Source organism: Schistocerca cancellata, chromosome 8, assembly GCF_023864275.1.
Source record: "Schistocerca cancellata isolate TAMUIC-IGC-003103 chromosome 8, iqSchCanc2.1, whole genome shotgun sequence".
Classification (NCBI taxonomy): Eukaryota; Metazoa; Arthropoda; class Insecta; order Orthoptera; family Acrididae; genus Schistocerca; species Schistocerca cancellata.
The window spans coordinates 421771158-421784794 of record NC_064633.1 but is presented as its reverse complement, the minus strand read 5'-3'; the positions used below and the strand labels follow the sequence as shown (position 1 = coordinate 421784794).

At 38.5% G+C, this 13637-nt stretch overlaps 1 protein-coding gene across 3 annotated transcripts in view; it reads right to left on the bottom strand.

Moving 5' to 3' along the window:
* The window catches only part of LOC126094477 (DENN domain-containing protein Crag), a 322685-nt gene that overhangs the window by 120536 nt on the left and 188512 nt on the right, over positions 1 to 13637 (bottom strand). For 2 of the 3 annotated variants that reach the window (XM_049908869.1, XM_049908871.1), the window contains one exon: positions 8021 to 8107. The exons of the other annotated variant lie outside the window; for it this stretch is intronic. In XM_049908869.1, coding sequence (XP_049764826.1) covers positions 8021 to 8107 — 87 coding nt within the window. The remainder of the gene's footprint in view (positions 1 to 8020; positions 8108 to 13637) is intronic. 3 annotated transcript variants of the gene reach the window in all.

Here is a 13637-nt window from a genome sequence, read left to right as displayed (position 1 = left end):
AAGGCAGAGCCACGTGTGAAAGCACCCACGTGATTTACCAACTGACCTGCCTACACTGTGAAGCGTTCTATGTGGGAATGACCAGCAACAAACTGTCCATTCGCATGAATGGACACAGGCAGACAGTGTTTGTTGGTAATGAGGATCACCCTGTGGCTAAACATGCCTTGGTGCACGGCCAGCACATCTTGGCACAGTGTTACACCGTCCGGGTTATCTGAATACTTCCCACTAACACCAACCTGTCAGAACTCCGGAGATGGGAACTTGCCCTTCAGCATATCCTCTCTTCTCGCTATCCGCCAGGCCTCAATCTCCGCTAATTTCTAATTTCAATTTGCCGCCGCTCATACTTCACCTGTCTTTCAGCATCATCTTTGCCTCTGTACTTCCGCCTCGACTGACATCTCTGCCCAAACTCTTTGCCTTTACAAATGTCTGCTTGTGTCTGTGTATATGCGGATGGATGTGTGTGTGTGTGTGCGAGTGTATACCTGTCCTTTTTTCCCCCTAAGGTAAGTCTTTCCGCTCCCGGGATTGGAATGACTCCTTACCCTCTCCCTTAAAACCCAAATCCTTTTGTCTTTCCCTCTCCTTCCCTCTTTCCTGACGAGGCAACCGTTGGTTGCGAAAGCTAGAATTTTGTGTGTATGTTTGTGTGTCTATCGACCTGCCAGCACTTTCATTTGGTAAGTCACACACACACACACACACACACACACACACACACACACACACATATATATATATATATATATATATATATATATATATATATATATATATATATATATATATATATAAACAAAGATGATGTGACTTACCAAAAGAAAGTGCTGGCAGGTCGACAGACAGACAAACGAACACAAACATACACACAAAATTCAAGCTTCCGCAACAAACTGTTGCCTCATCAGGAAAGAGGGAAGGAGAGGGAATGACGAAAGGATGTGGGTTTTAAGGGAGAGGGAAAGGAGTCATTCCAGTCCCGGGAGTGGAAAGACTTACCTTAGGGGGAAAAAGGGACGGGTATACACTCGCACACACACACATATCCATCCACACATATACATATTCTCTTTTTTTCTCTTTATTTTCTCTTTTTTGTTTTTACCAGTAGTTTCACTTTGTATTCACCTTCCCCTTTTACCGTAATCTACTATACAATTTTATCCCGCCTATATATGCTCAACAATAAGTAACCCACTTCCCAACCATAACCAAAAAAATTTTATTTTCCACTTTCAACACTACCGCTGCTATAAAATCCACCGTTTCTAGTTCAATAACAGCTGCTTTCACGTTTTTAACAACCATTTCGGCTAGTTCTAATAACTTTAACTTTATTTCCACTTCCATTTTTCGCACATCACTGATCATTTTAGCCGCTCCCCACAGGTTTTAACGTCATTATTTCTACAATTGTTAGCCCCATTTTTGTAATCTTTCACCACTACACCACTCCTTTAATATGTTTTTTCGAAATTTTCTCGAAATTTTCCCGATTTTCTCCGTCCTTTAACGTGATTTAGCGGCAACACAACCACCTAACCTTTTTGCACATCGCTGTCTACCAACCCAAGTTCACCACAGGATCAACTTAACCAACACTTTTTCTCCTTTTTTCATACCAGATCTCCAATTGCTTCTAGTTATCTATCTCCATATATTTCTATCTTTCTCTTTCATTTCAACCTCATGTTAAACTTTCCACCTTCTAATACCATGTCAACTGTTGCCTCATCAGGAAAGAGGGAAGGAGAGGGAAAGACGAAAGGATGTGGGTTTTAAGGGAGAGGGTAAGGAGTCATTCCAGTCCCGGGAGCGGAAAGACTTACCTTAGGGGGAAAAAGGACGGGTATACACTCGCACACACACACATATCCATCCACACATATACAGACACAAGCAGACATATATATATATATATATATATATATATATATATATATATATATATATATATATATATATATATGGTTATAATAGAAGGAAACATTCCACGAAGGAAAAATATACCTAAAAACAAAGATGATGTGACTTACCAAATGAAAGTGCTGGCAGGTCGACAGACAGACAAACGAACACAAACATACACACAAAATTCAAGCTTTCGCAACAAACTGTTGCCTCATCAGGAAAGAGGGAAGGAGAGGGAAAGACGAAAGGATGTGGGTTTTAAGGGAGAGGGAAAGGAGTCATTCCAGTCCCGGGAGTGGAAAGACTTACCTTAGGGGGAAAAAGGGACGGGTATACACTCGCACACACACACATATCCATCCACACATATACAGTTTTTTTAATAGGGACTGATGGAAAGAAGGGTTGCAGCCAGAGATGGGAACTTTAAGTGTGAGGCCTTTGGGGGTTATGCCAAATGTCAGACAAGCCTGAGAAAATAAAATATGTGAGCGTAATCTGGCTAGGGTGAAAGCATGTTTGCGGAGGGAATGTAAATAAAACTTAATGGGGTCGTTGTGGGGGTGTTGTGAGGGTGACATGGTATTAGAAGGTGGAAAGTTTAACATGAGGTTGAAATGAAAGAGAAAGATAGAAATATATGGGGATAGATAACTAGAAGCAATTGGAGATCTGGTATGAAAAAAGGCCAGCACTTTCATTTGGTAAGTCACATCATCTTTGTTTTTAGGTATATATATATATATATATATATATATATATCCTTACCTTTGTTATCTAGCCATTCTTACTTAGCCAATTTGCACTTCCTGTCAATCTCATTTTTTAAATGTTTTATTCCCTTTCACCCTCTTCTTCATTTGCTGTATTTTTATATTCTCTTCTTTCAGCAATTAAATTCAATATCTCCTGTGATATCAAAGGATCTTCGAATAAACTGTCCAAGGATTATTCAATTCTGGGGCAACATTTTCTGTGATACAGGATGCTTATTGTTTCCAGCTAAAAAGATTATGTTCAAATATTCGAAGGCCATCATGCTGAAGGTTGCAATGGAAAATACGTAAAGCTGACAGGAACCTGGGTTGTGAGAATAATTACTGAAAATATAACACATCCTTTCAAACTTGTCACTTCACCACAACACAACCATAATTGGACCCTTACTCTTCATGTTACATATTAAAGCCTGCACACAAAATTAACAGTAATCTCAGAAATTTTGGAGATTTTGCAGTTATCTATAGGGAAGTACCCTTTGAAAAAAGCTGCACAAATATTCAGTAAAGTGCTGTAACTATTGAGAAATTGCATTAAATGTTAAAAAAATGTAAAATTGTGTACTTCACAAAACAAAAAAATGTAATATCCTCTGAGTACAATGTCAATGAATACCAACTGGAATCAGTTAATTCACATAAATACCTGTTTTAACAATTTGTGGGAATACAAAGTGGAATGACCGCATAGACTCAGCCACAGTTTAAGCAGATGTGAGATCTTATCTCTTTGGTAGGACAATGGGCCACAAGACCAATCCACAAAGAAGAATACTTACTAAACACTTGTGCAGGCAATCCAAGAATAGGGCCGAAGTGTCTAACAGCCAGATACTGAATGTAAACAAAGAGGAGCACAAAAGGTTACAGGTTTCCTTCACTAATGGGTAATTGTCATGGAAATGTTGAAAAGTCGAAAATGTTGAAAAATCCGAAATGGTAGACACTTAAACACAGATGTCAACTATCTCACAAAAGCCTATATCCAAAATTTCAACACCAAGTGTTAAGTGAGGGATCTATGAATATACTACAGTCCCCTGAACATCGGTCCTGTAGGGATAACAAAGACGAGATTAGACTAATTAAAGCATATGCAGAGGTATTTAAGCTGTCATTCTTCCTGCACTCCATACGTGAAAGTAACAGTAAGAAACCCCAGATCTCTTAAAGAAATCCTCAGACATGGAACAATGATAAGTCATGAACAAAAAATGGTAAACAGAGTGTGGATGTACATGTAGAATAATTTCAACAGATGACTTTCAATTTTCACAACAGCAGTACACGATTGCTAAGAAAATCCTAGTATGGTAAGTGCACAAGATGATGGCTGGTGAGGGCAAGTATTTCTAAATCAATGACAAAGCACATCTCTGCAAATTTTTTCCTCACTAGACAATAGTCAGTATGATTATACTGAAAAGGGGGGGGGGGGGGGGGACACCTTCACTCCATACTACTTCTAATATAAAGTAATTCTTGTAAACATTATTATATATGGAACAACCAGATAAGGTGGCAGTTCCTGTCTCAACATCAGCATCACAGGAGAGTACAGTGTACATTTTTCAATTATTTGTAAGAGCTTCAGACAGCAGTGACTTGTTTTCTTTTACTTGTGTGCTTAGTAGTTTAGTTTGTAAATTTATTGTGTGTTTGTATGCTTAGTAGACACACTTTTGCAATTTAATAACTGCGTAGTGCAGAATTCCACCAATTTTAGCATGGACACCAACTGTGATTGCTGTGTTAGGATGCAGGCTGAAATGGAGACCCTTCTTTCAGAGTCCAGGTTATGCAGCTTGAGGCTGTCATTGGGCCCCACAATGTGGGGGTCTGGACAAGTGCATCCAAGGGACATCTAACATGTTCCACGTGTCCCCTGATCAATCCACTGGTGAGGCCACCTGATTTACTGCCTGCACTGATGTTGAGTCTCACCTATAGCAGAGTGGGAGGTCACTCCAAGGTGTGGCTGGCAGTGAAGACTTGCAGTGGGGCTGACCATAACACACACAGTTCACCTGAGAAATAGGTTTCAGTTGCTATCTGTGGCTGATGAAAATCCTGAGGCAGATGCAGTCACTTGTCTTGTTTCACAGGAAGCCGCTCAGCCTGCAAGATCCGGAGAGCCATAGAGGGTGGGATTACTGTTAGTTGGGAGCTCCAGTGTCAGGCGCATAAAGAGGGCCCTTAGGGATATGACTGCCAAGGAGGAAAGAAGTCCAGTGTGCTCTCTGTGTGCACACTGGCGCAAATCATCCCAATTGTGGAATGGGTCTTTCCTGATGCCCTGAAGAGGACAGTTTGCAGCCAAGTGCAGGCGGTGGCTCATGCTGGTGCTAATGATGTATGTCACTTTGGACTCGAAGAGATCCTCTCTGGTTTTGGCAGCTATCTGAAATGGAAAAGGCTACCAGTTTTGCTTGCAAGATGAAGACAGATCTCACCATTTGTATCAATGTCAAGAGGATCAACTGCCGACCATTGGTACAAAACTGAGGGGACGATCTGAATCAGAGGCTCAGATGATTCAGCGACCACGTAGGCTGCAGATTCCTTGACTTGCACCATAGTGTGGTGATGTATCGGTTTCCGCTTAATAGATCTGTAGTCCATCACACAGGAGATGGTTACATTGGTAACAGGGGCTGTTTGGAGTGAATTGGGCATATTTTAGATTAGAAGGGTCACAAAAGACCAAAAAGGACTTCAATCTCAAAGGGAGCAGTTCAAACACACGACAAGGGTAGACCTAGGAAACAAAGGTATTATAATAGTAAGCTTTGTAGCTGTGTTGGGAAGGAACCAGAGTTCTAAGTGCTACTACAAAGCACTGAAGCTCAAATTATTATAGGTACTGAAAGTGGGCTAAAGCCAGAGATAAGTTCAAGCAAACTTTTGTTGGTGGCCATGTGTTTGTTGCTGTTAGTAAAAATCAAACAATGGAAAATTCAGGATGGAATGTGACAATAACAGAGCAGGAAAGTTGCTACTCTTCTCACCATATAGCGGAGATGCTGAGTCGCGAACAGAACAACAAAAAGGTTAAAACAATGATAGCTTTTTATCAGAGAACAGAAACCACACTGTGAGCAGCAGCACCAATGCATAATGGGAGTGGCGACTGGGTGGGAGTAAGGAGGAGGCTGGGGCGGGGAGGGGGAGGGGGAGGGATAGTATGGTGGGAGTGGCAGACAGTGAGGTGTTGCAGTTTAGACGGAGGGCAGGAGAGAAGGGGCAGAAGGGGTAGAGGGTAAGTAGTGGAAAGGAGAGAAATAAAAAGAAATTAATAGACTGGGTATGGTGGTGAAATAACGCTGTGTAGTGCTGGAATGGGAACAGGGAGGGGGCTGGATGGGTGAGGACAGTGACTTAACGAAGGTTGAGGCCAGGAGGGTTACATGCCACTCCCATCATGCACTGGTGCTGCTGCTCGCAGTGTGGTTTCAGTTTTCTGAGACTGCAGACGTGTGTGCAAGTTGTGTTTGCGTGAGTGTATGTATGCATATGTGTATGTGTGTCTACTGCTGACAAAGGCCTTAATGGCCAAAAGCTATAATTGTGTGAATCTTTTTGTTGTGCCTATCGTGACTCAGCATCTCTGCTATATGGTGAGTAGCAACTTTCCTTCTCTGGTATTGTTTCTGTTAGTAGTAGTTTATCTCATAGCAAAATAGAATTAGATAGTTCCAGTGAGTTAGTATGTGTAGAGGTTACGCTTGACAACCAGCATAAGTTAATAATTGGTTCCTTTTACTGATCTCCTGATTAAGATGATGCAGTTGCTGAAACTTGAGTATCACCTCAAACACATACCCTACCCACACAAGTTGTAGTTGATGATGACTTCCATCTTGTCATGATATATAGGCATGAATACATGTTGAAAGTCATTGGTAGGTATAAAACATTCTCCAAAACTATAATAAATGCTTTCTCTGAAAGTTATTTTAAGTAATTATTTTAGGGGCCAACTCAAAGTTTAATGGTTGTGAAAACGTACTTGGATCTCTTAGAAACAAATAATCCCAAGCAAACAGGGAGCATCATGGCAGATGATACAGGGCTTAGTGACCATAATAATTGTTGTAGCGAGACTGAACCCCACACAACATTCAAACCGACCAAAAATAAATGTAGAGTATATCTATTTAAAAATGCACATAAAAATTCACTTGATGCCTTCCTTTAAAAAAAAAACTACTATTGCAAAAGCAATGAAAAATGCGTGCTAAATTTAAAAGAATGCAAAATCCCCAAGACTGGTGAAGTTTTACAGAGGTCAGAAGTTTAGTGCAGATTTCAATGTCAAATTTTTTAATAGTCTCCACGAAGAAACTCTGTCTCTGTCTCAGAAAAGCCAAAGAGATTTTGGTTGAATGTATATTATGCCAGCAGCAAGACACAATCAATACCCCCACTGCGCAATACCAATGGTAATGTTACCAATGACAGTGCTACTAAAGTTGAGTTATTAAATACAGTTTTCCAAAATTCCATCGCCGAAGATGACAAAATAAATATACCAGAATTCGAATCAAGAACTGCTGTCAACATGAAATGTTAGAAGTACATATTCTCGGTGTACCAAAGCAGCTCATATTTCTTAATAAAGGCAAGTCTTCCATTCCATCTTGTATATCAGTTGAATCCTTTTAAGATTATGCTGATATAAAAACTCCATGAAGTGCTGGTTGAGAATGGAGCACTAGAGAAAGTGTGTGAAAGTTGTTCAATAAAACCTCTGTCAGGCACTTGAGTGTGAATTGCAAAGAAGTTATGTAGATATAGAAAGTTTTCAAACTATGTAGCAGATCAAAATCCAAAAAATGAGATGCCTCATAATCAAACTGAAAGCTTCAATCTGTAATCAATGTTCTCCTAATTTCTCAGTGCCTCCAAAGACTCACCTGAATATTTTATATTGGATTCTGCTCGTAGGACAAATGTCTCAGCTGCAGCTCAAGTACTGGATTCACAAGGACTATATGCAAAAATTATTATTTCCTTGAGTATACGGGAATGATACTCTGAGCTTAGAGATTAGGACACCATTTATTAATCGTGATGGTTTTAATCCTGGTGGTTGGTTTGTTGGCTCCCAGTGACAATTTACCTTTATTGATATAGTAACTTAACTTATGATTTAAGATGTATAGTACCACAACATTATTTTATCAGAAGTATTGTAACATAATACAAAGAGTTAACACATTGAAGTTTCACAAACAATTATATGCAAATACCTCTACAATTCTAATATACATGCTCACCATGCAGACTACCTCTAAAGCCGTGCGTAATGAATATCTGACCTGAAGTTAGTGAGAGCATTCTCAATGATCTGAGTGCCGATGCGAAGGTCTGCTTTACGCAGACTGAGTCGAGCAGGAGAATAACGGCTGCAAAGAAGCGAGATATGGGTGTTGTTAGCACACAAACTACACAAAGGGTGAGCAACTGGCATGCTGAATGATTGATAGGAAAAGGATACTACATATAAGCTACAACTAAGGTGACAAAAACACTGCTTCAACACTTATTCTTGAAAAAAGCTTACATCAGAGAATTGCTTATACAGAAGTGAGGAAGCACTGAATAAGTACAAACTTACAAAAACCACATTACACTTTTTCGACAAAAATAAAAATATATCTAGAAACAACAATTACAGTAAAACTAGGCTCCTTAACTTGTAAATGTGAACAAAAGAAACTGCAAGAAGAAGCAAAAAAATTATGTGAAAGAAATAAAAAACATACAGTAACACTTTAGGATCTTTGCCTACTACAGTTATTAGTTTAATGTTTGGGAAGGGGTTATGTGCTTCGTAGATCCACTGGTCATTCAAATAATATGTCCTTAGTTTTATAAATGTTTCACAAGTTATCAACCAAAATACTGGCTAAAATGTTTGATTTTAAACTTTGACCACAATTTTGGTTGGAAATAAAGGCTGCTTATACACACTCTTTGCGTGAATGACAAGTGAGATGAGTATCTGAATCTTATTCAGTTTTATAGTGTGTTAGAGAAGATTATATGAAAGATAACCTCAGTCACTCAAGGACAATAAAATGAAATAAGAACAAAGGGAGATAATTAACTGGAAATGAATACTTCAGTTTGACTGTATCAAATGAGCAGTACAACAGAAGATACAGAAGACCCAGTTTACTGATTGTAAACCTCTTATTTTGTTCCCACCTAAGCAACACAGGTATCTTATTGTCATGTATTTCTATGTGGTCAGCAGCTCTATATCACATACAGTTTGGCTGCTACTACTTTTTGAGACAAAGTCAAATGCACCATTAATTTATAAGAATGAAAGTCACATCCAATGAGAGATAAAATTGTATAACGAAAAAGTAGAAATATTTCTAGTTTCCTTCAGCACAATAAACAGAAAGAGACATTTAAAGAAAATGTAATGAGAGATACAAGAAGTCAACAGTAGTCTTCAACACAGAGAGTGAATTTTTATAGTAAACAAAGGAGTGGTACCTCGAAAGTCTGTGATGTTAATTGCTTCTGTGCATCAGTCGGCTTCCCCCAAGTGCACATAAAATTACAGCTAAATTTTTTAAAATAATAATAAGAAGGAAAATGAGCCTTTCTATTGATGCTAGACATTATATGAAACACTATAAAACTCAACAGAACAATCCACAGATGTGTTAACAGCTGTTGCTGAACACTGTCTTGATACAGGAGAACTATGGAGAGACTAATATCCTCTCATCTGCCTACACATATTACGGCTCTGTCAGTAAACAAGCAGATGAAATACATATAGCTAACATATTAACAAACGGAGTCTCAGGATTTCAGCTCAGCAAATCATGGGAATCAGTGTTGGTTGCGTATAGGCATTGTCAGCCACCCAAATGAATTCAACAAGATAACGATGTGGAATCCAGCCAGGACAGCTAAGCCAGGCTTCTTGTGCAATGTGTGCAGAATTCACGGCTTGTTTCTCCTGCAGAGGGCTCTGGATTGTCCCCCGCATTGACATTATAGTCCTGCCTCTTAACACCTGCTTTCTTATGGTGAACCAGTGTTTAAATTGGTGAGATGCAACAGCCGGCCACAGCTGGACTTGAAGATAACAGGCAGTTGCCTTGTATAAAAATTGTGCAGTTTAGACAATGAAGCTTCACAGCAGAACCTTTAAATCTTCTAATAAATAGATATAATATGGTGGTCTTGCAGAGTTCAGAAAGCAGAGAAGATACTTATGTTGATCTTTGGGAGCTCTACTGTTAGATGGGTAATGGAGCCATTAAGGGACATTAACTGGCAGGTTGGGAAGGAATGCTAGTGTGCACTTAGTATGTTTGCCAAAAAGTCTCATATGAGGTGTGGAGGCAGCTCTACCTTTGAGTACTGAGTACAACTGGCAGTAAGTAATCAGTCATGGTTCATGTATGCACAAATAGTGGCTGCTGTCTGGATTCAGGGGCCAATTTCAGCTCCTTTATATGTCTGTCTGAAATGGTGATGACAGTTAGCCTCACATGCAGGGCTCATATCCAGTAGTATTCTGACTTATTGTTAGTAATAATATCCACATAGTACTATGAACAAAAAGCTGGATGAAAGCAGAAGTGAATGACATTCAAACTAAATGTATTGCAATGATAGGCTATATACCAATGGCAGCAATATATTTACTGTCACAAAGAACTTGAGAATTTTCAGATTTCAAATTCTACATGATCTGCACAAAGGTAAGCTTCAAAGGTAGGTCTACCATAAAAATTGGATGATTTTATAGCCTGCAGACCTCAAGAGTTGTGATGGCAAGAAGCTTCAGGGGGAAAAAAACACTTCGAGAATATCACTGGTAGCTTTCCTTATCATGTTGTGACAGCAAAGGGAGATTTTAAATTACCAGCTACAAATGTGAGAGTTGTGCAACTTAAAGAGGTACCACAGAGAGGCATTGTTAAAAACTGTATTGAATGTCTTACCCGAAAATTAGCTTGAGCAGCTAATTAAGAGAACTAACATGAGAGGCAATATTTCCTAGTAATGAGTAAACCCAAACTTTCAGTCCAATTGCTGTAAAGAAAGGAATTTGTGACTAAATTATGAAAAGGGTAGATTGTTACTCACCTTTTAGTGGAGATGTTGAGTCGCAAATGCAGCTCACATACACATGATCACTGTCTCTGGTCTGGCCATGGCATGGTTGTATGTTGTCTATTTCAGAAGAAGACATTTTGGCTGAAAGCTTGCGTGTTTTGTAGTCTTTTTATTGTGCCTATCCACGACTCAACGTCTCCTTTATATGGTGAGTAACAATCTATCCTTTTCATAATTCAAGTTAAGAAATGTGAAAATATATTTTTACTTAGAAAATGTGACCTTGAAACAAATCGCTGATTCTCTAAGCAGTGGGCATCGAATATTATCTCTCTGGGGCTGAAGTTCTGGAGAATCAATGGATAAAATTCAAAAGTATTGTACAATAAGCTTTAGACATGTACGTGGTATGTGTAATGAGAAAGATGGTGAGGGATACGAATGACCTGCCATAGATCAAGAGCAGTATTGCAAAATTATTATGAAAGTCAAGAGATTTAAACAGAATTAATCAAATTCAAAGCCTTAGTGAAAAAAAAAACAGCTGAATGAAGTTAAATGTGTGTCAGGAGTGAACAGTGTGAAAGCATTCAATGAATTCAAAAGTAAAATTTCACCATTCAATCTGATGAATCATCATCTTAATCCATTAAGTACCAGTGTCCTACTTTGAGGTCAGAGCTCATATTTATTTATAAATACGCAATAAATTATTAATTTGCAACTATTACTGTTCTACGTCATTTGTTGATGCTTTTTATAACAAATGCATGCTTACAGGAAATTAAAAGCAATAAATCCTACCATTAATTGATTATTGAATACTAAGGCACACTTTTCGTTATTACAGGTATTTACTTTATCTACAATTTAGTAATATTTGAAATATGTGGCAAAGATCTTTTTGTGATTATTTATAGTCAACAATGTGTCTTTTAAACTACTTGCATTGTTAGCTCAATTGGAGTTATATTCATTGTTTTCCATTGTTATAAAATTTGGTGTACTCGAAATAGGACACTGAGACTTGGTGTTATCATTTCACTTATTTGTATTGCTGCACGTTCGAATATGAAACTCTGCTACTGCTGATGTATTTTCTTTTTTGAACATGGTAATTTTACCAGATTTTGTTGCTGAGAGTAATGACCTCTCTTTTTTTTTATTTATATGTATTACAGGATATGAAGTTACTTTGAAATTTACAGCGTTTTATGTAAGTATATTTATTAATATGTTACCCATTAGTAAATAATACAGTTCCAGATGGACACAGGTATTTACACATTCCCTTTTCTGTAGTTTGTGCTAATGTATTATTATTTCGTTTCACTTTATTTTATTACATTTTATTTCATTTCATTTTATATAGATTATAATGGCCCTCAGACGAGATAGATACCTCACTAATGAAGAAAAAATAAACAGTGATGCATTCTATAATGTGGTGTCAGATGATCAGTACCATATTGATATCACTGTATGTCCTCCTGAAGTAGACTGTATGACCGACGAAGAAGAACGTCCAGACGATGTTACTGAAACCGTGGAAGTCTCAGATGTGCCAGTTTATACAAAGCTGTCTCAAACTAGTGAGCATGACACCACCACAAAGAGAGAGGAATTGAAGGAACAACTTTCTTCCTTGACTCCGAAGGAGATGTTTGAAGAACTGATGAACAAAAACATATACGAGTTCATAGTGAAAGAAACTGTGAGACATGCAGTAAATATGAAGAATATGCAGGATTTTATCCTCACAGTTTTGCTGGCTACCGTAAGCTCACAGTTTTGCTGGCTACGGTAAGCTCCGTGCTGAGAAGCTATACTGGTCTGAAGATGAAGATGTGGGCATACCAATTATAAAGACAGCTATGTCAAGGAATAAATATCAGAAGTTGAAAACATTGCTTCATTTTCAAGACAATGACTTAGCCAATGAAAACAAACACGATCGCAGACTCAAAATTGACCTCTCTTGAAAATGATAAATGAATCTTTTCAAAAATTTGGAATATTTGAGAAAAATTTGTCAATTGATGAAATGATAGTCAAGTACTATGGATAAATTGCGTTGAAACAGTTTATCCGAGGCTAGCCTATTAGATTTGGCTGTAAGTTGTGGTCTCTTTGTGGAGCAAGTGGCAACTGTTTCAAATTTGATTTATACTGTGGAAAGGATCCAGTAGATACTGCAAGGGATGACCTACCATTGGGATCAAGGGTAGTCCTAAAAATGCTGGACTGCATTGAAAAACACCAGAATCATTGTGTGTGCTTTGACTATTTCTTCACTAGTAGAGATCTCCTGATTCATCTGGGAAATTTGGGTTTTCGAGCAACTGGGACTGTCAGAGAGAATCGAGTTGGTGACTGTCGACTACTGAGCAGCAACGAACTGAAAAAGACAGTGTGAGGAAACTATGACTACCAGTTCAACAGGAATGGTGAGGTCTTATTTGTTCGATGGCACAACAACAGATGCATCACAATTGGTACAAATTTTGACAAAGTTGAACCTTTGGGAGCAGCTACGCTGTACAATAGACAAGCAAGTAAGAAGACACAAGTGCAACAACCTGCCGTTTTGAAGTCGTATAAAGCATACATAGGAGGTGTTGACCACCCTGACTGGTTAGTTGGAAAATATGCGACGGTAATTAAAGGGAAAAAATGGTACTGGGTCATATTTATACGTATGCTGGAAATGGCCCTCGTAAATGCCTGGCACTTTTACATACTAGTACACGGGAAAAATGCACTGGATTTACTGGATTTCAGACGTGCTGTTAGAGTTACATACCTGAAATTGGACACTGGAAGACCGAATATTGGACGTCC